The sequence below is a fragment of the Triticum urartu genome, chromosome 1A (assembly GCF_056163025.1).
Source record: "Triticum urartu cultivar PI428250 chromosome 1A, HENAU_Tu73, whole genome shotgun sequence".
NCBI lineage: Eukaryota > Viridiplantae > Streptophyta > Magnoliopsida > Poales > Poaceae > Triticum > Triticum urartu.
Window position 1 is genome coordinate 569,090,383 of NC_141873.1, and position 26,262 is coordinate 569,116,644.

Here is a 26,262-nt window from a genome sequence, read left to right on the forward strand (position 1 = left end):
ACCACAATGATAGTTCGTCAAGTTAGTGTTGTTTTAACCTTCTCAAGGAACGGGCGTAGCCAGTGGCGGAGCTAGGAAAATTGTATGACAGGGGCCGACTAAAGAGCACAACACTTTTGTACAGAAATTTTTGCAAAAAAATGAAACAAACAAAGTGTCAAAATATACTTCATTAATTATACCACCATTCATTGTCGACAGCAAAAGGATGTACACTTCTCAAATTGGTCATCGCCCAAAAGAAAAATCTAGACAACAAAAGATAGACGAACTAACTAGTTTTAGGTAAATGGCACTCGACGTGACGATTCATCGAACTCATCTATAATTGCATTTGTTGATATTCCAGCCGCAATTTCCTTTTCAATATAAATTACGAGGCAATCCCTTAGAAATCCATCTTCCATTTTAGTCCGAAGCCTTGTCTTCACAAGTTTCATGGCAGAAAATGCACGTTCTGTCGTTGCCGTTGAAACCGGTAGAGTAAGAACAAGTGGAATCAGTCTGTTCATGAAGAAATAGTTAGTACAGTACTAATACCAACTAATACATAATCCACGGAGGGAAAATCAACTAATAGATAAGAGGAGAAATTATATACCTATCAATCAAATGATATTCATCCGATTTCCTGGTTGTTGCAAGTTGTTGACAAAGTTCTGATATACTTGTCAAATTTTGAAACTTTGGGTTAGTGGGTACAACATTTTCATAATGTCGCAACTGACACCTTAGATTGTTCCTTTCTTGTTCTTCAAAATCAGCTGGATAGAATTTTGATGCTAGAGAACATATATTATCAATGTTAAATGATCTGAATGAATTACTAGGGTCCAAGGAGGTGCACAAAATTAGAAGCTCTGTTGCTTGTTTGTTGAATCTACAATTCAACTCTTGTGCTTGCTGATCAACGACAACCATGAAAACGTCACACCAGTAATGATGCTCAACTGTAGTCTCATCATCCGCACGTGAGTTAATGAAATCCACATAGAGGTCATCGAAATGTGGTGTTGGAACTCCATGTTTCCCACAAAATGAAAGCATATCGGCTTTAAGCTTGTTCCAACCATTATCTCTTAGTTCCTGAATCAACACTTTTGTAGTTTTAACATCATCCATGGCATTCACAATATCTTGAGATTTTTGTTGCAACTTTTTGCATAGCAAGTCTGTGACTCCCATAAGTTCTTTCATGACATGAAGAACAAATATGAAGTCAAAAGACATCATCAACTTAACAGCACCATAAGCCTTTGCTCGTGCTGAAGGTGAGGTACCTGAACCTTTGGCAGTAGCAATGCTTTTAAGTACCAAGAATGTAGGTTTGTATAGTTTCAAAAGGCTGCAGATAGAAGCATAGTGAGAACTCCACCTAGTGTCACAAGGCCGCTGCAAAGTTCCTACTTGATTAGCCCCACTTCTGGTTTCAAGCTCACTAAGCTCAATTAGATGCTCCATTTCAGTCACTTGATTAACTTGCAGCTCATCATTTCTCTTGCTCGAAGACACAACCGTGTTGACAACAAGAGCAAGATGATCGAAAAAGGTGTGAACATCGGCTACTTCTTTAGATGCAGCAACAAGAGCAAGCTGCAATTGATGAGCAAAATAGTGAATGTAATATGCGTAAGGACACTCTTCCATGAACTTGGCTTGTAGACCATTCCACTCTCCACGCATGTTACTAGCACCATCATACCCCTGTCCACGAATATTGTTCACAACTAATCCATGTTGAGCCAAAACAGAAGATAACTTCTCTTTTAGAGTAGTTGAAGATGTATCGGAGACATGAACAATATCAAGAAAACGTTCACGAGTGAAACCAGGTTTGTCCACAAAACGAATAACCACTGTCATTTGCTCTCTTTTGGATTCATCTCTTGACTCGTCTACAAGCAAGCAGAACTTTGCATCCCCAATTTCTTTACAAATTTATTTTTGCACATTAAAAGCAATCATATGCAGAAGTTCTTTCTGAATTGTAGGTGAGGTATACTTAGCATTCCCTGGAGCATTACCCAATACAACTGCACCAATTTCCTCATCATAAGAAGCTACCAATTTGACCATTTCAAGAAAATTACCTTGGTTCCTTGAATCAAGACTTTCATCATGCCCAGGGAAGGGGCAAGCTTGGAATGCTAACCACCGTAGTGCATCGATTGTTACTCTAAGACGAAGCCTATTCTTCTTGATGTCCTCTTCTGTTTGCTTCACCACTAATTGTTCCATATGTCATTTATTATTCTTCAAATTATCATAACATTTGACAGCAAAACTATGAGCGGATTTACTATCCTTTCCCATGTGAGTCAAGAATGCGCATTTGTTTCCATCATTAACTCGCTTCCATTTTCTGAATCCTTGCACTGTAAACACATTAGACCCTTTTTTCCAAGTGGCTTCTTATAAAACAAAAAGCATGGAAAACAATAGACTGCATCTTTCAATGGTGAATATTCCAACCAAGGGAAGGATTTAAACCAATGATACTGAAACTTGCGTTGATGGACTACTGAATCGTCAAGAGGGTACTCATCCATTTCAATCTGATATGCTCCATGCTTCATATATGCATTACGATCTTGTTCTTGAGCATTAGGAGGATAATCCCAAATTTGGCATCGCAAACCCGGATCCCTTTCTACTATCAGAACAGAAGCATCATCGTTCCCTCCCTCTCTCTGAACCTCAGGCGGTGTTGATGTTGCAATTTCTTCTTCTACTGCTGGTTCTTGTTCATCCACCAAGTGAGGGCTGGCCCCCAAATTATTTTCTACAGAAGCATCAACTCTTGCTTTCTTCTCAAAAAAGGAATGCATTGTTACAGACTTTCTTTTATGTTTGACCATGATTATTCTGTACAAATTGAACAGAATCGACTATTAGAAACTCACCTATTTAGAGAAATTAACAATCCAAAACAAAACAAATGCCAGATCTGAAATTTAGATGTGAGAAAGAGAGAGGAACTGGGAAGAATTTGTACCTCGAAGAAGAGCAACAGACAGCCGACGGGAGAGGAACTGAGATAGATTTGGGACCTGGCCGCCTCGCTGGCTGTCTCCTTGGAGGGTTCGAGCATGGGGCGGAGAGGCCGGGAGGGGAGGGGACTAAGAGAGCCAAAGAAATTTGGGGAAGAGGATTCACGTGTGTTGGAGAAGAAACAGGGGCGGTGGGCTGGGCTGCCTCACCTCACGGGTTCTCTTGGGATACACTCCCTCCGTTTCCTTTTACTCTGCATATAAGATTTGGTCAAAGTCAAACTACACAAATTTTGACCAAATTTATATTAAAAAATATGAACATCTACAATACTAAAACTATATAATATGAAAATACATTTCTTGGTGCATCTGATAATATTGATTTCATATTGTGAATGTTTATATGTTTTAATATAAAGTTAGTCAAACTTTACAAAGCTTAACTTTGACCAAATCTTATATGCAGACTAAAGAAACGGAGGAAGTACTAGAATACTAATGGGAAAAGTCAAAGATTGAGCTTAGGATTTATCGTGGCAACTATTACTGAATGCTGACTTGCTATTGGGGTGGCCAGACCTGCAGAATACGTTGTTTTGGGCACAAAAAATCACTGATGTAATGAGTATATTAGCTTGTTGGCCCGGGCCCGGGCCCCTGCTGGCCACCCTGTGGCTCCTTCATTGGGCGTAACCACACTCGATTCAACTAAAGTTGGAGAAACTGACACCCGCCAGCCACCTATGTGCAAAGCACGTCGGTAGAACCAGTCTCGTGTAAGCGTACGCATAATGTCGGTCCGGGCCGCTTCATCCAACAATACCGCCGAACCAAAGTATGACATGCTGGTAAGCAGTATGACTTGTATCGCCCACAACTCACTTGTGTTCTACTCGTGCATATAGCATCTACGCATAAAACCAGGCTCGGATGCCACTGTTGGGGAACGTAGTAATTTCAAAAAAATTCCTACGCACACATAGGATCATGGTGATGCATAGCAAAGAGAGGGGAGAGTATTGTCCACGTACCCTCGTAGACTGAAAGCGGAAGCGTTAGCACAACGCGGTTGATGTAGTCATACATCTTCACGATTCGACCAATCCAAGTACCGAACGTATGGCACCCCTGAGTTCAGCACACGTTCAACTCGATGAAGTCCCGCGAACTCCGATCCAACAGAGCTTCACGGGAGAGTTCCGTCAGCACGACGGCATGATGATGGTGATGATGTTGCTACCGACGTAGGGCTTCGCCTAAGCACCGCTATGATATGACCGAGGTGGAATATTGTGGAGGGGGGCACCGCACATAGTTGGAATAGATCAATAGATCAACTTGTGTGTCTAGAGGTGCCCCCTGCCCCCGTATATAAAGGAGCAAGGGGGGAGAGGCGGCCGGCCAGGGAGGGCGCGCCAAGGGGGGAGTCCTACTCCCGGTGGGAGTAGGACTCCTCCTTTCCTAGTAGGAGTAGGAGAAGGGGGGAAGGAGGAGGTGGAGAGAAGGAAGGAGAGGGGGGCCGCCCCCCTTCCCTTGTCCAATTCGGACTGGGGCAAGGGGGGCCGCGCGCCACCTCTTGGATGCCCTCTCTCTTCTCCACTAAGGCCCAATAGGCCCATTACTTCCCCCGGGGGGTGGGTGGGTCCGGTAACCCTCGGTACTCTAGTAAAATTCTGATTTCACCCGGAACACTTTCGATATCCAAATATAGGCTTCCAATATATCAATCTTTATGTCTCGACCATTTCGAGACTCCTCGTCATGTCCGTGATCATATTCGGGGCTCCGAACTACCTTTGGTACATCAAAACACAAAACTCATAATACCGATCGTCATCTAACTTTAAGCGTGCGGACCCTACGGGTTCGAGAACTATGTAGACATGACCGAGACATGTCTCCGGTCAATAACCAATAGCGGAACATGGATGCTCATATTGGCTCCTACATATTCTACGAAGATCTTTACCGGTCAAACCGCATAACGACATACGTTGTTCCCTTTGTCATCGGTATGTTACTTGCCCAAGATTCGATCGTCGGTATCTCAATACCTAGTTCAATCTCGTTACCCGCAAGTCTCTTTACTCGTTCCGTAATACATCATCCCGTAACTAACTTATTAGTTACAATGCTTGCAAGGCTTATAGTGATGTGCATTACTGAGTGGGCCCAGAGATACCTCTCCGACAATCGGAGTGACAAATACTAATCTTGAAATACGCCAACCCAACAAGTACCTTTAGAGACACCTGTAGAGCACCTTTATAATCACCCAGTTACGTTGTGACGTTTGGTAGCACACAAAGTGTTCCTCCGGTAAACGGGAGTTGCATAATCTCATAGTCATAGGAACATGTATAAGTCATGAAGAAAGCAATAGCAGAATACTAAACGATCAAGTGCTAAGTTAACGGAATGGGTCAAGTCAGTCACATCATTCTCTCTAATGATGAGATCCCGTTAATCAAATGACAACTCATGTCGATGGCTAGGAAACATACCTATCTTTGATCAACGAGCTAGTCAAGTAGAGGCATACTAGTGACACTCTGTTTGTCTATGTATTCACACAAGTATTATGTTTCCAGTTAATACAATTCTAGCATGAATAATAAACATTTATCATGATATGAGGAAATAAATAATAACTATTATTGCCTGTAGGGCATATTTCCTTCAAAACGATTACGATATCCGTCTACGGACGCGTAGCCAGCCATCCAATCATGTACCTCAAATGTCTATATACATTTCAAATTGAATTCGAACAAACTAGACGCTTGTCATGCAAACCGGATGCTTTTCATCTAAACCGACCAGATTCATTAGATTTTTGACATATTTCAAGTAAACAGAAGAGGACGACACTTATTTAACCTAGTCTAAATCTTCGCTAACCGTGGAGGGCGTTTGTGTTCCATGTCCTATCTTTCCCATGTCTAGCAACCTCAATGGCCTTGAGCCTCGGGAAATGAAGTTGCAGGAGGGGAAGAGTAGTAAGTGGGACATGAGACGTAGCCGTGTCCGTCCACCTCCCACTCTTCCTCGTCGGAGTCTGCCGCATGGACGCAAACATATGTGGATGGGGCGGCCTCGTGCTCGTTGCGGCCAAGCACGAACCACGTGCCCAACACGAAGTTGACGACGCCCGCGGTGGCCCACATCTACTCTTTTTCCGCCTCCGCGTCGATCTCCGCGAGCAGGGCATCTGTATCCGCCCACATGATGCGAAGCCGTCATCGCTCACGGCGGGTGTCGCGGGCGCTATTCTTGGTCTCGTACATCACCCACTGCTAATCTAGGAAGCCTGGACCCTCCGCGACCATAGCCGCGACGACATCATCATTCACCGGCTCACCAAAAATTTCCTTCCACGAGCCGACGCTCGTCGAGGTTCCGGAGGTTGTAGCATTGCTCCTACTACGCCTAACGGACCTCGACATCGGTGGCGCTGGCTGCTATTCTGCCATGACGGCGTTGATCGTGGGTGGGGCGCTGACCCGTTGTCGGACGCCTCATCCATCATCTGGTCATCATCGCTGACCTCCAGCGAGCTCGTCGGTAAGCCAACCTCCGTTCATCGCGCATGACGGGCATGCCAGCCAGTCGCTAGGTCGACGAACTCCTGCTTTTGTTCCGTCGAGAGGATCTCCCACATCACTCTAGAGCTTGCGATCATAGCGAACATGGTGCGGTGCTCATCGTGCCGGGCAAGGCCACGTTTAAATGGCGGGTGCCGGCCAGACCAAGAGGCGGGTTGCGTTAATGCGGATGTTGGAGTGGGTTTCTTGTCCGCCGCGCCTATTTAATGCCGACAGGCGGATGAACGGGCATCTGATTTGAATGCGATAGAAAATTGTTCCGTCTTGTCACATGTCTCCGGCATTGAACATGTGGAAAAGGCCGCCATGAATTTGGCGTGGGGAGTAGAGGCACCTGTCCAGCATGGAGGTGTTGAAAGGGGATTTCCAGCGGGTGACCGCTAACTAGTTTTTCCTTTTTCTGAACTTCGTTAATCACCTCGCTTCGCTCCTCACAGCCGGCTGCTTATCCCTTCGCGCTACGGAAGCAGCGGCCACCATGGCGCCAGCGCCTCCCCCAAACCTCCGCTAAACCCCGGGGCCATGCCCGCCGCCTCCTCGTCCACCACCATCGCCGGCTCCCAAAATGCCTCCTCCGCCCACGGCCAGGCCGCACCCAAACCCTCCTCTCCTCCTCGCCCCCCTCCGCTCCCCGCCCGCGCGCCACCTGGCCCCGCGGAGTAGGCGCCTCAGCTCCTCCACCACCCGCGTGGCCGTCTCGCCGTCGCCGCCGCCTCCGTCGTCGGCGACCTCCACGACGCCCTCCGACACGAGCGCGGCGCTGCGGGCGCTCTGCGTGCACGGCCAGCTGCCGCAGGCGCTCTGGCTGCTCGACTCCTCCCCGGAGCCGCCCGACGAGGACGCCTACGTGGCGCTCTTCCACCTCTGCGAGTGGCGCCGGGCCTCGGACGCCGGGATGCGCGCCTGCGAGCACGCCGACGCCGCGCACCCCACCTTCGGCCTCCGCCTCGGCAACGCCATGCTCAGCATGCTCGTCCGCTTCGGCGAGTCGTGGCACGCCTGGGGCGTGTTCGCCAAAATGCCCCAGCGGGACATCTTCTCCTGGAACATCATGGTGGGCGGCTACGGCAAGGCCGGGTTCCTGGAGGAGGCGCTGGACCTGTACCACCGGATGCTCTGGGCCGGGGTCAGGCCCGACGTCTACACCTTCCCCTGCGTGCTGCGCACCTGCGGGGGCGTCCCCGACCTGAGGATGGGGAGGGAGGTGCACGCCCATGTCCTGAGGTTCGGGTTCGGGGTCGAGGTCGACGTGCTCAATGCGCTCGTGACCATGTATGCCAAGTGCGGGGACGTCGGGGCAGCACGGAAGGTGTTTGATGGTATGGCCTTGACTGACTGCATCTCGTGGAATGCGATGATCGCTGGGCATTTTGAGAATCATGAGCGGGAGGCGGGGCTGGAGTTGTTCCTTAACATGCTGGAGAATGAGGTGCAGCCGAATCTCATGACGATAACCAGTGTGACTGTTGCGTCCGGATTGCTGTCTGACCTTGATTTTGCAAAGGAAATGCATGCGTTAGCGGTAAAAAGAGGTTTTGCCACTGATGTTGCGTACTGCAACTCTTTGATTCAGATGTATACTAGTCTTGGGAGGATGGGGGAAGCATGCACGATATTCTCAAGAATGGAGACCAGAGATGCCATGTCATGGACAGCCATGATATCAGGGTATGAGAAAAACGGCTTCCCAGACAAAGCTCTTGAAATGTATGCACTGATGGAAGTAAATAATGTAAGTCCTGACGATGTCACTGTGGCAAGCGCTCTTGCTGCCTGTGCTTCCTTGGGGCGAGTAGATGTTGGCATCAAGCTGCATGAGATTGCTACGAGCAAGGGCTTCATCAGGTACATTGTAGTTGCAAATGCACTCCTTGAAATGTATGCAAAGTCCAAGCACATTGATAAAGCTATTGAAGTTTTTAAGTACATGCCTGAAAAGGATGTAATATCATGGAGTTCAATGATCGCGGGCTTTTGCTTTAACCATAAGTGCTTTGAGGCTCTGTTCTGTTTCCGGCATATGCTGGCAGATGTAAAACCCAATTCTGTTACTTTCATTGCTGCTCTTGCTGCTTGTGCTGCTACTGGATCTTTGAGGTATGGTAAAGAGATTCATGCACATGTTTTAAGGCGAGGTCTGGCATCTGAAGGTTATGTACCCAATGCTCTTCTGGACTTGTATGTGAAATGTGGCCAGACAGGCTATGCTTGGGCACAGTTCAGTGCACATGGTGAAAAGGATGTTGTATCATGGAATATCATGCTTGCTGGTTTTGTTGCTCATGGACATGGAGATATTGCTTTATCATTCTTCGATGAGATGTTAGAAACTGGAGAGCATCCGGATGAAGTTACATTTGTTGCTCTATTGTGTGGTTGTAGTAGGGCTGGAATGGTTAGTCAAGGTTGGGAACTTTTTCACCGCATGACTGAGGAATACTCAATTGTTCCAAATCTCAAGCACTATGCATGCATGGTGGATTTACTGAGCCGTGTTGGGAGATTAACAGAAGCTTACGACTTCATAAATAGAATGCCCATCACACCAGATGCTGCTGTATGGGGAGCCTTGTTGAACGGATGTCGGATACACCGGCATACTGAACTTGGGGAGCTTGCTGCCAAATTTGTCCTTGAGTTGGAACCCAATGATGCTGGATATCATGTTCTTTTGTCTGATTTATATGCTGATGCTGGCAAATGGGCTGAAGTGGCTAGAGTGAGAAAAACCATGCGAGAGAAGGGATTGGAGCAAGACTATGGGTGTAGCTGGGTTGAGGTTAAAGGAGATATCCATGCATTTCTTACAGATGATGAATCACACCCGCAGATGAAAGAAATAAGTGCTGTTCTACATAGCATATATGAGCGGATGAAAGCATCTGGTTTTGATCCTGTTGAATCTTATTCTTTAGAAGATAAAGAAGTATCCAAGGATGATGTTTTATGTGGCCACAGTGAAAGACTAGCTGTCGCTTTTGGTCTGATCAATACCACACCTGGCACCTCTATTTTTGTCACAAAGAACCAGTACACTTGCCATAGCTGTCACGGTATACTGAGGATGCTTTCTAAGATTGTTCGCAGAGAGATAACTGTCAGGGACACCAAGGAATTCCACCATTTTAGGGATGGAAGTTGTTCATGCGGAGGTTCAGGCTAAGAAGACTATAACATGCGGTCATGTGCTAATCTCACGTCAGTTCCGAATCACCAGTACATAAGTCTTTGGCAACAAGCATTGTGAACTTGATATATATAGTCACTAGCAAGTAGAAGGATAGCTTCGATACGGCAACATGCCCACCATCAGGCTGCTTGCTGCTTAGATAAACATAGCTTATGTTTTGGGTTATGCGTAGAAGCTCCATGCAAATTTACAGCTTGGTACATGACAAAAGATGGTGAAAAGTTATCGGAGATGCTGGGAATTCAGTTCCAATATATCTTGACCTCACAGAAAGTAATTTATTTTCTCTCTTTTTATCAGTTCAGTCACAGAAGGGTCCTAATATTTCTTTCTTAATATGTTGTATTGTTCCTTGCAGTCTCCTGAAGTAATGCTTCTTGGAGATGATATTTGCTTCCAACAACTTGCCAAAAGAAATATCAAGTAAGCTTATTCCAGCAAGGAAGGGCAGAGTAGTGGATTGCATACTGTTTTGCCGAATAGGAGTAACTGTAATTGTAATGCCTGTCAAATGTCAACTATAGGCTGTATAATGGTTGAGCTGCACTTCTTTTGCTGATTTTATGTTAGTAATAGTGTACATGATATGCCAGTGTGGACTGAGCACTAGCTCAGTGGTCGGGCATTGTCTAGTGCTCTAACTCGGCCGGGTTTGAGACCTCACAGGAGCAAATATTGCAACTGAGTTTCTCGCTTGTAATTGGAAAACATGATGCTAAGGCATTCAGAATAATAATAATAACATATTAGTGACTTGAATTACTAGCAAGTAGAATGACACTTTCGATATGGCAACATGCTCACCAGCAGGCTGCTTGCTGCTTAGATAAACATACTCCCTGTATCCCTTAATATAAGACGTTTTTGCAGTTCAGAGACAGAGGTAGTAGCTTATATTTTGGGTTATATGTAGAAGCTCCATGCAAATTTACAGCTTGGTACATGACAAAAGATGGTGAAAAGTTATCCAAGATGCTGGGAATTCAGTTCCAACATATCTTGAGCTCACAAAAAGTAATTTATCTTTTCTCGGAAAAAAAATTGTGACTTGAATTACACTTGGACCTAAGATGTCCATAAACCTGGAAAATGTGAAGTACACCTCCTCGGTGACTCATTTAGGAACCGTCAGAATGTTTTTTCCCTTTTGCTTTTTTGCAACTGTCAGTATGGTTGCCAAGACTGGCCCATATCAGATTTTGCAGCATAGTCTCAAACCAGTTTGGCAAGTGGGCCAAAAGTATATTCACAACTTTATGTTCATAACTGAAGTGATCTTGGCTTCTTTCATTTTGACATGCATCTCTTATAAGTTACAACACATAATGTCATCATTTCATCCCATTTATCATACTTCAGCACATTATCCTGATGGATTAGTACTGACCCTGTATTGATGTTTGGGTCTTGACATTGAGATAGTTCACTGTGCTTGTGACATGCATCTCTTAGAAGTTTCAACACATAATGTAATCGTTTCATCACATTTGTCATATTTCAGCACATTATACTGATGTATCAGTACTGGCCCTGTATAGATGTTTGGGTCTTGACATTGAGATAGTTTGTTGTGCTTGTTTCAGCAACAGTACTTGGGCAAAGACCAAACCTCCCTTAGAAGCTGAGAGCACTTTGTATTTGAGCACATTATACTAGTGGATTAATACTGAATTTTTCCGTGGCAATGTATGAAATATTTCTTGAGAACTCTGTGCTCAGCTACAATAGTGACATCCACAGAACCAAGGTATCCATATATGTTTTCTGACCTTGTTGAGTGGGGAACGACAAGCAGCTGACTGTTGTAATCCAAACCTTGGCAGCTGATACAGTATTGTGGATCGCCACTTGCAAGTTTGCTCTGTAAATTAAACTGTCCATCGGTGTACTTTTATTGTACTGTGTAATTCTGTACACTTTTAACTCTTGTGCCTGAAGCTGCTGCTACAATCTCAATACAACAGCTACACGATGCTACTGTCTAACCATATATAGAGTGTATATGCAGACAGAATCTTTATCAGGTTGTACCCTTTGATGCTTCTTAACACCTAATCGAACTTGAGCAGGTCCTTTGTTCTTACAAATCAAGTGCATTGTTGATTGTCGAGAAAAAAATTCCATTTACTTGTCAATTCATGGTGTTTGATGCAACCTGTAGGTTTTATAATGATGTTGTACTAGAAAGGTGTAACATAGAACCCCACAGTTGATATGCCGAGTTGTTGCATTGGCTGGTTCAGGATCTTCGACCAACCCTTGTATTGTCAAGTGTCAACTGTCATTGAATTATGCTATCTTTTTCATGCTGCTGCTGATGAATTATGTACTGATTCTGAACCTTTTTCTTTCTTTTTTTCAGATGCATGGGGAGCATTATCCAGAAACCACCAACACTTTGTGCCGCCACCAGAGTTTGTCTGTGTATGAATGAACATCCCACGCTTTCAGGTGATGCTCCTGCAGTCCTGTTTAATATCAGATTGTCATCCTCATCCGGCAGCAGCGCAGTTCATCCACAACACAGGTGATGCTCCTGCAGTCATGTTTACCAATACATCCTTGACCGAAATAAGTTGTCTATAAAAAAAAACTGTGGCATCAAGAGACATGCATGTAACAAACAAGCAGTAGTATTAGGGAAACTCAAGATATTATTAGACATATGGTCCAGACAAGGAAAAAACCCCAACTGGACCAACTAACAACCAGGGAAACCAATACACAACTAAACCGTACAATCTATTATGATTTCTACACAATTGGAAGGCCACGGGCGCACCGCAGCCATCTAGTGTCCTCTACATCAAGGGCGGCTCAGCCTGGATGTACAGGCAACAATAAATGGTGGATAGGAAGCCTGGCATGGAAGAAGAAGGAAGGAAAATTCAGCAGCCCAAGAGAGCATCGACTGGCCTCCTTTTCGGGTGAGCACAGCTCACGGCACGATATGATCATCATCTGGGGGGAAATAAGTAAATGCATCCCTAACCCCGTGGCTATTCAATGGGTTTAGGTTAGTTAGCAGGTCCCGTACGTGGAATGGGAGGGAGAGGAGAAGAGAGGAATTAAATGGGGGCATGCCATGCAGATTATGCAAGCAAGCAAGCAAGCACATCAATTGCATGCTGGAACAGTTGGTTGTTGCTGCTGCTGCTCCAATCCATGCTTGTTTTGTATCCTCTTTTTCATGAGCTTCTAGAACATCTTTTATTTGTGCGTGTGGTTGTGACTTCTGGGAGTACATGCATTCCACCCATTTTATTGTCTAGGGCGGTTGGCAACATTTATGGGTTGTTGATTCATGCAATGTAGTAGTACTAGAATTGATGTAGGAGGAGGCGCGTTAGTTTTGTTTGGCCTGATCACTTCTTATTTTATGTCGACAAATTTGTGGTGATTTTTGCACACGCACAAACAAAAAACACTTTATACTCTGGGGAAGTTGGCAACATTTATTGGTTGTTGATTCATATAATGTACTCCCTCTGTTCCATAATATAAGAACGTTTTTGGCACTAGTGTAGTGTCAAAAACGTTCTTATATTATGGGACGAAGGGAGTAGAATTGATGTTGGAGGTATGTTAGCTTTGTTTTGGCCTGATTTATTTTTATTGTATGTATATAAATTTGTGGTGATTTTTGCAAAAAAAAAAAGTTGTGGTGAGACAAGGAGTTGGATTGGTTTTCCCAAGTACTCCCTCCGTTCGGAATTACTTGTCTCGGAAATGGATGTATCTAAAACTAAAATACGTCTACATACATTCATTTCTGCGACAAGTAATTCCGAACCGTTTCTGCGAAATTACTTTTCTCGAAAATGGATGTATCTAGAACTAAAATACGTCTAGATACATCCATTTCTGCGACAAGTAATTTCGAACGCCGGGAGTAGTAGTAATCCTTAGCTCCAAATATTCAGTTCCCCTCAGAATCTAGTAGGATTTACAGCTTCTGACGGATGTAATATTTATGATATAAATGTTCTGTCGCCAGACACTAGGCATCAATTGAGTGCAAGAAAAAAGTATGAATCAGTCCTTCCATTGGTGCTGGAAAACACACTGTAGTTTCTTTTCAAGTCCAATGGAATTAAAGGAAGGAAAAATGTCTAGTCCTTTTTGGGGAAGCTATGTATTTATTTCTGTCCAGTACTACTACAGTTTTTCCCTTTTTGCGAGACAGAGAAAAGTGACCACGTACTACTAAGCTTTGATTTGACAGCCGGGCCGGCATCACTTCGTTCTTTGGACGGAACACGTAGGTGAATCGTGACCTTGTAAACTGCAGTACCAATTAAGCCAGTATAGTCCCAACCCAAGATCGCTATCGGCCAAGCGCCGTGCATACTCTTTTTTTTCTGAACCTAACCGTGCATACTTTCTCCGTCTGGGTTTATTACACGTCGAAGTTTGGCCATTGATTTGACTAGTAAAATATAAGTTATATGTCATAAAGGTTGTACGTTTAGATTCATATTCGAAACAAGTTTCCATTGGTACTATTTTCTGGCATACTACTTATATTTTGCTAGTTAAATTTACTGTCAAAGCTTGACTCAAAATATGAGATGAACTTACAAATCCTTGATTCAGATATTCATTTAGTCAGATGTTGATTTGAACCCCAAGAACTTGTAGGATCTACTATTTTCAGAGAGAAAAAAAAAGCTTGTGATGAATATAATTTTTGAAAAATTATGTATAACTAGATTCACCAAACATCAACTGGGTGCAAGAAGGAATTAAAGGAAAGAAAAAGGCCAGTCCCTTTCGGAGCGCTATGTATTTATTTGCGCCGAGTACAGTTGACAGATAGATTTGACAGCAGAGCATGACGCAATTCTTAGACGGAACACGTAGATAAAACGAGGCCTTGGAAACTGCTGTGCCAATTAAGCGAATACAGTTCCAGACCAAAGGTCGTGATCGTATCGGCCAAGCATATGTCCGTCTTGTGCATACGTGTGGCTAAATTTTTATCACGGGTCGTTATAATTTTGATGTACTTGTCATCTAAAGCGACGCAGTTCTTTCTTTATATGAAAAAAGTGCGTGGTTCTGAAAATTCTCGCATTGATAAATTATTATTATTATTATTATTATTAGTTCCTTGGTGCCTAACTCGACTTTGGAATTAGTTATAAAAAATCTCGTAACCCTGGTAAGTTATTATTGTTATTATTATTTATTTCTGGCGTCTGAAGTGACATCAAAATTGAGTTCATTCCTTGAAGTTCGTCGAGAGGTTTATTATTTCGTTAACACATTTTTGTACAACATCTGCAAGAAAGAGTGATGCTACCAGCAGGGTTAAGAAAACAACATAAGGTTAAAAATATTTAAATCAAGCTTAGGAGGTTGATGGTGATCCACAAGGCAACGCATCTCTTGGCCTCGCCGGAAGTTACCGTTGGGAACCACGCAACCGTTTTCGTCCCCGCCAAATCTCCAACAAGAGGAAAAGTAAGAGGGGTGCGCGACAATTCAGATATCGGGTCGGGCCGTAGCAGCAAACCCGGTCCGACTTCACACCACAGGGCCATGTCCTCCTCCTACCCCTCCTACTCTGACCCGACCCAGAACCGCCGGCGCCGCCGCAGGAGCCATGCTCCAACCTCCAACCACCCGGCCTCCGGTCACCGAGCAAACCGGGTCCCCGCCCGCCCAGACCCGTCACCCGTGCCCGGCGCCCCTACCCAGAAAAGGAGGGCTCGCTTTCACTCAGTCGTCTAGAAGTTTTCAATCAATCCGCCATCGCTCACCTTTTTGTCCTCCGGTAAATAATAAACCACCTCTCTCCCTCTCTCCCACCCTCCCCCTCCTCGTTGTCGTCGTCGTCCACCTCCTCCTCCTCCTCATCGGCGCCCGCCAGTATATAACCGCCAATTCTATCTTTCTCGGGACACCGCGCGCTCTTGTCCTTTTCATCTTTCTTGGGCTCCTCGGGACTCAGACGCCGCTGCTGCCATGGGCCTCTTCGGCTCCTCGGCCAAGGTGTACCGGCCGGCGCCGGAGGTCGACCTCGGCCCCGGCAGCGGCGAGCTCTACATCAGCCCCAATGTCAAAGGTTCGGCTCGGCCCCCCAATTCTAATGGGATTGCTCATCCTCTTCTCTTCTTGCTGCTGAATTCTGAATTCTGAATTGTGAATTGTGAATTCCGTTGACCAGCTCCGCGGGTCGCCGGCCTTCTGGTGAAGATCTTCGTGTGGGTCCTCGAGATGCCAATAGTCGGCTGGGTCTTGCTCTACATCCTCAAGAAGGACAATCTCATCAACAAGGTGCATGCACTTCACTTGTGATGAGCGTTTTTTTTTATGCCTGAGCCTCACAATTCTACAGTAATTCTCACCTCCACATGCATGTGGATGATGATGTTGTTCAGCCGTAAGCACTGATCAGTACTGTTTCACCAGAACAATCTCTGGGCACAGTTATTTTACAACAGACAATTCACTCTTCTGTGGTGTTTTTACTTTTTGCTGAAATGCTCTGCTTCTGTTCTGACGCTTTGCTCTGCTCTGCTCTGTTCGCAGCTTGTCTCCGAAGCCGAGATCCCTGAGCCGCCACTGTTTACCTCGACCCACCGCTGGGAAGGTTCTCCCCCTGCTGCACTGCACTCTGACGAACACCAAATTCCTTCCTTGATCAGTGTCTGTCAGCACCGAAGTTTCATCTTGATTGATTCTGATTCAGAAAAACCGTTTGCTGCTGTTGCCGCAATGCAGACACCCCGGAGCAGAACGTCAGCCTGACCAAGCCCGGCCTGTCGCCGGCGGAGCGCGTCCGGGAGGCCGTCGACTGCCTCCCCACGCGCCTCGAGTCGACGCTCGCCGCCGACGCGTCGCAGTCCAGCCTGAAACGCTGGACGATCATGGACTTCTCCAGGGCCTACAGCTCGGGGGAGACCACTCCTGTCCAGGTCCGTTCTAGTTCTAGGTCTGCATGCATTGCTGTTGACAGCAGGTGTAAGGTTCACACAGTAATTCGTTCCTCATTTTCTGTTAAACAGCGCTTTTATTAACTCAAAATGTAGCGTCCACCCAATACAATCACATTGAGCGACACCCGGCCTCTGCGTAGCTACGAACATGTTCGACACAAACGTAAATAAATAAAAAAACGACATATTGGCAGCAGTAAAGTCCTAGTATTAACAGTAATTCGTTCCTCATAAAATGTACTGTCCTTGGCTAGTGAACTGTAGAGGGGCCATGCAAGTCTGAGCCTGCACTCTCTTAATTACTGCATGATGTATGGCTGCTGGTATGTGAATTATGGTGGATGAGCAAGGGCACAGTGTTTTGTAGGTGGCCAAGAGGTTCCTGGCCGCAGTGAAGGAGTCCTCAGGCCCTACCATGAACATGGCCTTCTTCATCAGCTGCAACCCTGAGGACGTCTTGAAGCAGGCCGAGGAGTCCACCCTCAGATACCAGACAGGTAAAAATCTAACCCGCATTTTATATTTTCACACGGCACATCGTCAAATTATATATCAGATCAAACAGAGCACGATGGCGCAAACGGAAGCATAGAAAACAGAGCATGATGGCAGAAACAAAATACCATTTACTCATCCAATAAATTACCTCAACCAAGAACCAAGAGAGCTAGGGATGAACTGTGAACTGTTCTCAACCAACAAATCACCTTTTCCTTTCTCTCTTGGTTCTTACCCTCTTTTTTTGCTTTGACATGAACCCATCACCAACCAAACTGGGCACCCACTTGGTACCAACCAAGCAATACATAGACATACACCCCATCCAAGAACACATCACAACCAGAACCTGACCAACAAGTTGCTGAGTTTTTCAGTTTTGACCTCTGGTAACACATAACTTATCCATCCTATTAGTTGAGAAAACTTATTCCATAATTAAATTAATTGATCCTAGAGGAAACGGAACGGCGAGGGAAGGGAGCTGGTCGAATAAATGTTACTTATTGGTTACATGTCGTTGTCTAGGAGACAAAGAGAGGTTGTGAGTGGCTACAGCTTTAGCATGGCAAATGTCGCATTCCGGGGGATTTTTATTCTGTTTTGCACAGTGGGAAATGATTGATTGCTTAAGTGTGACAGGGAACATATGTAGTTTTTGATGGGCTGGAATTTTAGAGGATTTTGAACATACTGAGTTGAGTTAGACATGGTGGTAGAGTTCGACACCTCGTGGAAAAAAGACATTTTCATCTAGCTTGGACCACCCCTCTTCAAATTTGTACTAAATTCTCCTCATTTCGACAGGCTATTCTGTGTTGCACTACTAGTAGTATTACCAGCAACGAGTTGGGATTTGTGCGATGATTGCTTTACCCGTGTCCTGAAGATCTCAACATTTATTACGCAACCAATATGTTAGTTGTTAGCGCATGTGATTGCAGCTCAATCAGTGCTTCAGCAGGAGTTATGTCTAGAGATCTCAGATTTCGTGTTAGGTCATGTAGCCTCGTGCATAGGGGGAAGGAAAGAAAGACCCTTTGTGCGTGAAAATGCAGAACAGATCCTGATCTCCGTTAACGGAGAAGAAAATTATGCACTAGTCAAAACATGCTTTGCACATACACGCATTACATTGGCTTACTTATATCCAGTGTGTTTGTCAGTAAATTACAGTTTTTAAATTAGAACAGTAAAATTACAGTTAGGGTGGTGGGTTTGTTCTCACTATCTGGTAATTCATCTGCTGTTATGCCCCTGTTTGGACTGGGTGTATCTTTTTGTGTGCTCCCAGATATTTGGCTCTCTATCTGCCGGACTGCTGGTTATCGTTTTTGAGATTAATGGACATGTATATCCTTTAGGTTTTCACTCACTTGTCAGATTTTCACAGTTTCCGTTTTTGTACCTGAACCGCATGCAGGGACACCGCTGTCAGTGATGGACGGCGTGCTGGTGGCGGTGAAAGACGAGATCGACTGCTTGCCCTACCCCACCACAGGTAACGGCATCGATGGCACAGCACACCTTAATAACTTTGCTGCATGATTTCGTTTCAGGCTCTGTCGATGTTTTTCTTCTTTGTGAAAGCAACAACGATGACGGTTTGAATGCATGTGCAGGCGGGACGCGGTGGCTGGGGAAGGCGCGGCCGTGCGAGGCGGACGCGGCGTGCGTGGCGCAGCTGCGCGCGTGCGGCGCCGTCCTCGCCGGCAAGACCAACATGCACGAGCTCGGCGCCGGCACCAGCGGCATCAACCCACACCACGGGTACGTTGTTGCACGCCATCCCCACGAGTCATGTCTCCTAACCCCCATGCCTCGTGCGCGTACTGACGGCGTTCATGGGTGCAGATCGGCGAGGAACCCGTACAACGTCGGCAAGGTGGCTGGGGGCTCCTCCAGCGGCTCGGCCGCCGTGGTCTGTGCTGGCCTCTGCCCCGTCGCGCTCGGCGTCGACGGAGGAGGCTCTGTCCGGATGCCGGCAGCACTGTGTGGCGTGGTCGGCTTCAAGCCCACCGCCGGACGCCTCTCCAACGCCGGGTATCTACCATCATCGTCGTAAAATCATCATTTCAAAACGACATTTTGAAACCTAGACGACACTGATCTGTGCACGGCTGGAAATATTTTCCAGAGTTCTTCCACTGAATTGGACGGTCGGGATGGTGGGTATCTTGGCAGGAACAGTGGAGGACGCCGTCGTAGCGTCAGTGACAACTCTCTTTTTTGTCACACAAACTGCTGATATCAATCTTGCTGATCAATTAAATGTCTTGTTCTGTCAATTTCAGTTACTCGGCCATTGTTGATCAGTCCCAACCATCTTACTTGAGGGTAAATCAAACGGCTCTTGCTACTTCAAGTCCCTATATTTACCTCCACAGCATTCATCGTTCAGTAAATTTTTTGAATTACTGACAAGCCCCTGTCTTGCAGCCTGAGCTGAATCTGCCTATGCTGACGTCGACACCCTCAATTAGCAACGTCAGGCTAGCAAAATATGGAAAGGTATCTGGTGGTTCCCGTCAAGCAGATTTGTTATTTAAGCTTCTTGAACTCACAGTGAGCTAATTAACACTAAAATAATTTTTGTTTATAGTGGTTTAACGACAGTTCCGAGGACATCAGAACCTGCTGTGACAAAGCTCTTCAGACACTGCGCGCACAATACGGCTGGGAGGTAAGGAATTGTTAAGATCCTGCGGTGGCATTTCTCTCAAGAACTCCCATGATCCCCAAGTTTGCCGGTTGTAGTAGGGGATTTTTGAGTTGTTCTTGTGATTATTTCTTGGCTGCAAGACTCTGGATGTGACGGTCCCGGAGATCGAGGAAATGCGGCTCGCACACTACGTGACGATCGGATCAGAATGCACTGCTTCACTTGCAAAGTATCTCGACAAACTGTAAGCAACTGAAATTACTTACTGCTATTATTCTTGTTTGCATTTGAAATGCGTACAACTTGTGGCTGAACTGACTTGGCATGCCGGGTGAATTATGCCAGGAAGAGGTCCGAGATCGGGTGGGACGTGAGAGTCGCGCTGGCTGTCTACGGGTCATTCAGCAGCAGAGCTTACCTCAACTCACAACGACTCCGGTGCGCTATCATTTTGCAAGATTGTCTTTTTTAGTAAATATATAGCAGTATTACCTTCTTGGGATAGTGCGCAGATATTTAAATCGCTGTAGTAACATTGAATGCTCTGTTACTATTTATTGATGGTTGGTATAATCTGATATCTGGCCACGGGATTTTTCAGGAATCGTCAGATGTTCTTTCACAAAGAGATCTTCAAGACAGCAGATGTCATCGTCTCACCAATGACCGGGTATTTACTTTCAGTTCACCACTCCTGCAATACCCACAACAAAATCTAGTACAGTTCATCATAGATTATCAACCCCTTGTGCAGCGTGACTGCCTACACATTACAAGATGACGCGCTAAACAGTGGTGAACTCGACTACATAAACGGAGGTAGCTACTAGAAACCAGAATTCAGCAAACAGTTCCAGAAGCTGCATGTCTACCACTATGTGTCCGTCCTAATTTCCTTGTTTTTTGCAACGATCTAATTCCTAACTTGGTGCTCTGTTTTCTCCAATCAAAGCCGCGTTGATTCGGTACTCGATAGCAGGGAACTTCCTTGGTTTGCCGGCGATAACAGTCATGGTAACAGATATCTAAACATGTTCTACCTTCTTCAGAAAAGAAAAGAATCTACACATTGCGATAACAAGTTAACATGCCAGGTTGGGCAAGATAAGGGCGGGCTGCCCATAGGTCTTCAGTTCATTGGCAGGCCGTGGTCCGAGGCGACTCTGCTCCACATCGCATTCGCAATGCAGGCAAGATTCAACTTTTTGTCCAAAGAAACAACTAAATGCGGAATCCTTGCGCCTTTTTTTCTTCCAAATCCTGAAAAGAAATAACCGTTCACTACGAAATCTCTGCATTCCATCCGTTGTTTCGACAAAAATAGATTTTCATATACTGATCACTGAAACATCCCGTGGCTTTACGTTGGCTGCAGGAAGCCTGCAGCAAGAACCACAGGAAACCTGTGGTGTTCTATGATCTCCTCAAGAAAGACTGAGAGATTGACCAGCAAGACAGAAAAGCACAGAAATGGCGTCGACTCATCGTTTCGATCAAGTCTCTAGTATATTGATTGCCCATGAATCTGTATTGATTGTTCATGCTCCAGTTCAAGGATGTATTTTCTGGTTATTAGGAAATGGTAGATGCATATGCGGTTATTATATATGCTTTCCAGTTTGCTGATGAGCTATCTGTTTCAACCATAGAGATAGATTTATAGTAGTGTAATCAATCTCTTGTCATGCCATCTTCTCAAGTGACAAGTAAAAGTGTAGCCCATCTCCATATCAGTTGTCCAGTACTCACAGGTGTATCTTTGATACATCTTGGAGAGCATTCTCGTTTGGAAATTTAGCTGGAAGCTGTAAAGCTATGCTAAGTTTAGTTTCCTTGAGAATTCTGCAGGAGTAACCAATTTATGCATGTCCAGCCTTAAAATCCAGTGTTAAATATTCAAGTATAGTTTTGTCTTGTTTTTTTTCCTGCTTAATTTGTCTTGTTTTTGGTTTAGATGTTTGGCGACCATCATTTTTTCTTGAGTTAAAGCCACCTATAATCCTCCCCGCTAAAACTTTTAACTGCCCAAAATTTGAGCAGGATAGGCGAGCTCCCAAAACGGTATGGAGACATGACTTTTTGTCATTCATTTATTACTTAAGAATAAAAAGCGTGACCATTTTTCTAGAAATACACAAGTAGAATATAACATATTAATCACGTAAGTATTTTAGACAAACTACAATTTTTCCACTTGAACCACACACACACATATACAAAAATGCGAATTTGCACATTTAAGCACAAAAACATTCCTTGATATTACTCCTACTAGTCAATGTGTACGTGCAATGCACGTTAATTTAGAAGTATATTAAGTTCATGTGGATATTAATTAGGGTATTATTTGTGTGTTATTATGTGATTAGCACTATATTTGGCATGAAATTAACTGCATGTTAAATGTGTTGAGCGCTCGACATTGAAGCAGTTTAGGTCGTTGGATTGGTATGATTTGATGACCGAGATTACTTGGATCTGCCCCTTTGGGTCTTTTTATATTGGTATAGATTATTTGTTTACTGAAAATCTATTATTTGTTTCCTAAAACAAATTGCATTAATAGAAGGATCGGTTGATTTAGATAAATTAGGAAAGTTAGATCCGTGATCTTTTGTATGTCAGAAAAGTGCTGATTTGCAATAAAAGAGTGAAGAAAAAAAAACCGATAGATAAGAAACCAGCGTGGTAAGGGTGGTTGGTGGTGGGACGAAGAAAAACTAGACAAAAATAAACCGTACAAGGCTACCAACTGTTCCATTAGGAATACAGATAAAGAATGTGGAGTACCCGCCTCGTGGGGCTCTTCGAGGGCGAAGAGAGCCTCCAGGTCATCCACTGCTGGGTGGCTTGCGGTGGGAGCCTCTCGAGGCGGCTCTGCGCCGTCCGATCTGCCCGCACAACACGTGCCCGGGTGACACAATTGGAGTGTCAATGATGGGTGCTCCGCCCAACTACTCGGGGCCACCGTCATTTGACGGCCTTTGTCGCGTCCGCAGCCACAGACGATGATCTCATCAGGCCCCCGGCCCCCTGGTGGTGTCCTCGCCCTGTGGCGGGCTGGTCCGATCGTGACAGGAGCGCCAGATGGGTCAGTCGGACCCGCCTATGGGCCCATGTCGGGCTGCTTTGTGCGTGCGAGTCCGGCCTGCGTGTTTGTCCGGCTCAGGGTCTGGGAGATGCATGCCCGGCCTTTGGGTCCGAGTGTGCCCTTTCGGCTAGGCGCCGTCCAGTCGGCCCTATGCATGTGCCCGGCTGGGCATTCGACCCTGCCATGGCAACCATTTTTGCTGTCATGGCAAAGGTTTCAAGAATACTGCCATGGCAGCCATTTTGCATTTTCATGGCTGGGGTTTTGGAATCCAGTTCAAATTGTCATTTGAATTAATAATTTCTTCCGATCCATGCTTCCAAAATGAAGATTTACCTTTATTCCGTTTGGCCCGATATTGACTTTTCCAAGTCCAATTCAATTATGTTTATACTGAAACTCTATTTGAACATATGGTTCATACCACAAGTTGTCAATTGAATTCTTTTGTAAATTGGTCCAAATGTTGCTCATTAAGTTTGAACCATGTTTCAGGGCCACCATGACGTCGGACGGGGAGATTGGTCTTTCCACTAGCATGTCAGTTTGGATGGGTTCATTAGTCTTGCCACCCGCAAGTTAATTTTGGATGGGTACATTGATCTTTTCATTTTCATATCGGTTTCATTTTTGCCTCTCTCTTTGGTCCTCTATAAATTATAGTAATGATTCTAACACACATGGAGTCTTGGTGCTGATCATGTTTTTCTCGTGGAAGAGGCTTAGTCAACGGGTCTGCAACATTCAGATCCGTATGTATCTTGCAAATCTTTATGTCTCCCTCCTTGACTTGATCGCAGATGGAATTGAAGCGTCTCTTGACGTGTTTGGTTCTCTTGTAAAATCTGGATTCCTTTGCCAAGGCAGTTGCTTCAGAATTATCACGAAAGATTTTCATTGGACCCGATGCACTAGGTATTACACCTAGATCGGATATGAATTCCTTCATCCAGATTCCTCCATTTGCTGCTTCCGAAGTAGCTATGTACTCCGCTTCACACGTAGATCCTGCCACGGCGCTTTGTTTGGAACTGCACCAACTGACAGCTCCACCAGTCAATATAAATACGTATCCGATTTATGACTTAGAGTCATTCGGATCAGTGTCAAAGGTTGCATCGACGTAACCATTCACGACAAGCTCTTTGTCTCCATAAACGAGAAAAATATCCTTAGTCCTTTTCAGGTATTTCAGGATGTTCTTGACCGTTGTCAAGTGATCCACTCCTGGATTACTTTGGTACCTCCCTGCTAAACTTATAGCAAGGCACACATCAAGTCTGGTACACAGCATTGCATACATGATAGAATCTATGGCTGAGGCATAGGGAATGACTTTCATTTTCTCTCTATCTTCTGCAGTGGTCGGGCATTGAGTCTGACTCAACTTCACACCTTGTAATACATGCAAGAACCCTTTCTTTGACTGATCCATTTTGAACTTTTTCAAAACTTTATCAACGTATGTGCTTTGTGAAAGTCTAATTAAGCGTCTTGATCTATCTCTATAGATCTTAATGCCCAATATGTAAGCATCTTCACTGAGGTCTTTCATTGAAAAATTCTTATCCAACTATCCTTTTATGCTATCCAAAAATTATGTATTATTTCCAATCAACAATATGTCATCCACATATAGTATTAGAAATGCTACAGAGCTCCCACTCACTTTCTTGTAAATACAGACTTCTCTAAAAGTCTATATAAAACCATATGCTTTGATCACACTATCAAAGCATATATTCCAACTCCGAGATGCTTGCACCAGTCCATAAATGGATCGCTGGAGCTTGCACACTTTGTTAGCTCCCTTTGGATCGACAAAACCTTCCAGTTGCATCATATACAACTCTTCTTCCAGAAATCCATTCAAGAATGCAGTTTTGACATCCATCTACCATATTTCATAATCATAAAACGTGGCAATTGCTAACATGATTCGGACAGACTTAAGCATCGCTACGGGTGAGAAGGTCTCATCGTAGTCAATCCCTTGAACTTGTCGAAAACCTTTCGCAACAAGTCGAGCTTTGTAGACAGTAACATTACCGTCAGCGTCAGTCTTCTTCTTGAAGATCCATTTATTCTCAATTGCTTGCCAATCAACGGGAAAGTCAACCAAAGTCCACACTTTGTTCTCATACATGGATCCCATCTCAGATTTCATGGCTTCAAGTCATTTTGCGGAATCTGGGCTCACCATCGCTTCTTCATAGTTCGTAGGTTCATCATGATCTAGTAGCATGACTTCCAGAACAGGATTACCGTACCACTCTGGTGCGGATCTTACTCTGGTTGATCTACGAGGATCAGTAGCAACTTGATCTGAAATTCCATGATCATCATCATTAACTTCCTCACTAGTTGGTGTAGGTGTCACAGAAACCGATTTCTGTGATGTACTACTTTCCAATAAGGGAGCAGGTACAGTTACCTCATCAAGTTCTACTTTCCTCCCACTTACTTCTTTCGAGAGAAACTCTTTCTCTAGAAAGGATCCATTCTTAGCAACGAATGTCTTGCCTTCGGATCTGTGATAGAAGGTGTACCCAACAGTCTCCCTTGGGTATCCTATGAAGACACATTTCTCCGATTTGGGTCCGAACTTATCAGGTTGAAGCTTTTTCACATAAGCATCGCAGCCCCAAACTTTCAGAAATGACAACTTTGGTTTCTTGCCAACCATAGTTCATAAGGCGTCGTCTCGACGGATTTCGATGGTGCCCTATTTAACGTGAATGCGGACGTCTCTAAAGCATAACCCCAAAACGATAGCGGTAAATATGTAAGAGACATCATAGATCGCACCATATCTAGTAAAGTACGATTACGACGTTCGGACACACCATTACGCTGTGGTGTTTCGGGTGGCGTGAGTTGCGAAACTATTCCGCATTGTTTCAAATGTAGACCAAACTCGTAACTCAAATATTCTCCTCCACGATCATATCGTAGAAACTTTATTTTCTTGTTACGATGCTTTTCAACTTCACTCTGAAATTCTTTGAACTTTTCAAATGTTTCAGACTTATGCTTCATCAAGTAGATATACCCATATCTGCTTAAATCATCTGTGAAGGTGAGAAAATAACGATATCCGCCACGAGCCTCAACATTCATCGGACCACATACATCTGTATGTATGATTTCCAACAAATCTGTTGCTCTATCCATAGTTCCGGAGAATGGCGTTTTAGTCATCTTGCCCATGAGGCATGGTTCGCAAGTACCAAGTGATTCATAATCAAGTGGTTCCAAAAGTCCATCAGTATGGAGTTT

At 44.8% G+C, this 26,262-nt stretch overlaps 3 protein-coding genes across 6 annotated transcripts; 2 read left to right on the top strand and 1 right to left on the bottom strand.

Annotated features, from left to right (window-relative positions):
• Positions 1-281: 281 nt before the first annotated feature.
• On the bottom strand, positions 282-1,878 carry LOC147992856 (uncharacterized). The gene is made up of 2 exons (XM_087541615.1): positions 602-1,878; positions 282-504 (listed from the first exon to the last, which is right to left on the bottom strand). The coding sequence occupies exons 1-2, from the start codon at positions 1,861-1,863 to the stop codon at positions 282-284; spliced, it is 1,485 nt and encodes a 494-aa protein (XP_087397741.1). The 5' UTR covers positions 1,864-1,878.
• Positions 1,879-7,005: 5,127 nt separating this feature from the next.
• Positions 7,006-13,215, top strand: ECB2 (Tetratricopeptide repeat (TPR)-like superfamily protein). Of its 4 annotated transcripts, XM_048695440.2 has the most exons (4): positions 7,006-10,061; positions 10,147-10,211; positions 11,372-11,535; positions 11,612-11,875. In XM_048695440.2, the coding sequence occupies exon 1, from the start codon at positions 7,164-7,166 to the stop codon at positions 9,759-9,761; it is 2,598 nt and encodes an 865-aa protein (XP_048551397.1). In that variant the 5' UTR covers positions 7,006-7,163; the 3' UTR covers positions 9,762-10,061; positions 10,147-10,211; positions 11,372-11,535; positions 11,612-11,875. The 4 variants fall into 4 exon arrangements, with proteins under 4 accessions (XP_048551397.1, XP_048551389.1, XP_048551380.1 ...); XM_048695432.2 differs by lacking the exons at positions 11,372-11,535; positions 11,612-11,875 and adding an exon at positions 12,151-13,215; XM_048695423.2 differs by having other exon boundaries at positions 11,372-11,875.
• Positions 13,216-15,580: 2,365 nt separating this feature from the next.
• Positions 15,581-21,792, top strand: LOC125531044 (fatty acid amide hydrolase). The gene is made up of 19 exons (XM_048695456.2): positions 15,581-15,858; positions 15,961-16,070; positions 16,326-16,386; positions 16,518-16,711; positions 17,100-17,229; positions 18,654-18,731; positions 18,853-19,000; positions 19,085-19,273; positions 19,368-19,439; positions 19,525-19,567; positions 19,670-19,741; positions 19,833-19,913; positions 20,033-20,136; positions 20,238-20,330; positions 20,494-20,562; positions 20,647-20,711; positions 20,845-20,906; positions 20,987-21,082; positions 21,268-21,792. Exons 1-19 carry the CDS (start codon positions 15,759-15,761, stop codon positions 21,328-21,330), a joined length of 1,830 nt encoding a protein of 609 aa, XP_048551413.2. The 5' UTR covers positions 15,581-15,758; the 3' UTR covers positions 21,331-21,792.
• The last annotated feature ends 4,470 nt before the right edge of the window (positions 21,793-26,262 follow it).

Bases quoted from the DNA above. Each gene is read 5' to 3' on its own strand.
- LOC147992856 (XM_087541615.1), bottom strand. From the start codon at position 1,863: ATGACAGTGGTTATTCGTTTTGTGGACAAACCTGGTTTCACTCGTGAA. The intron at 505-601 runs GTATATAATTTC...CTTCATGAACAG, and splicing joins GAATATCATTTGATTGATAG to ACTGATTCCACTTGTTCTTA.
- ECB2 (XM_048695432.2), top strand. From the start codon at position 7,164: ATGCCTCCTCCGCCCACGGCCAGGCCGCACCCAAACCCTCCTCTCCTC.
- LOC125531044 (XM_048695456.2), top strand. From the start codon at position 15,759: ATGGGCCTCTTCGGCTCCTCGGCCAAGGTGTACCGGCCGGCGCCGGAG. The intron at 19,742-19,832 runs GTATCTGGTGGT...TTTTGTTTATAG, and splicing joins GGCTAGCAAAATATGGAAAG to TGGTTTAACGACAGTTCCGA. The intron at 19,914-20,032 runs GTAAGGAATTGT...CTTGGCTGCAAG, and splicing joins GCGCACAATACGGCTGGGAG to ACTCTGGATGTGACGGTCCC.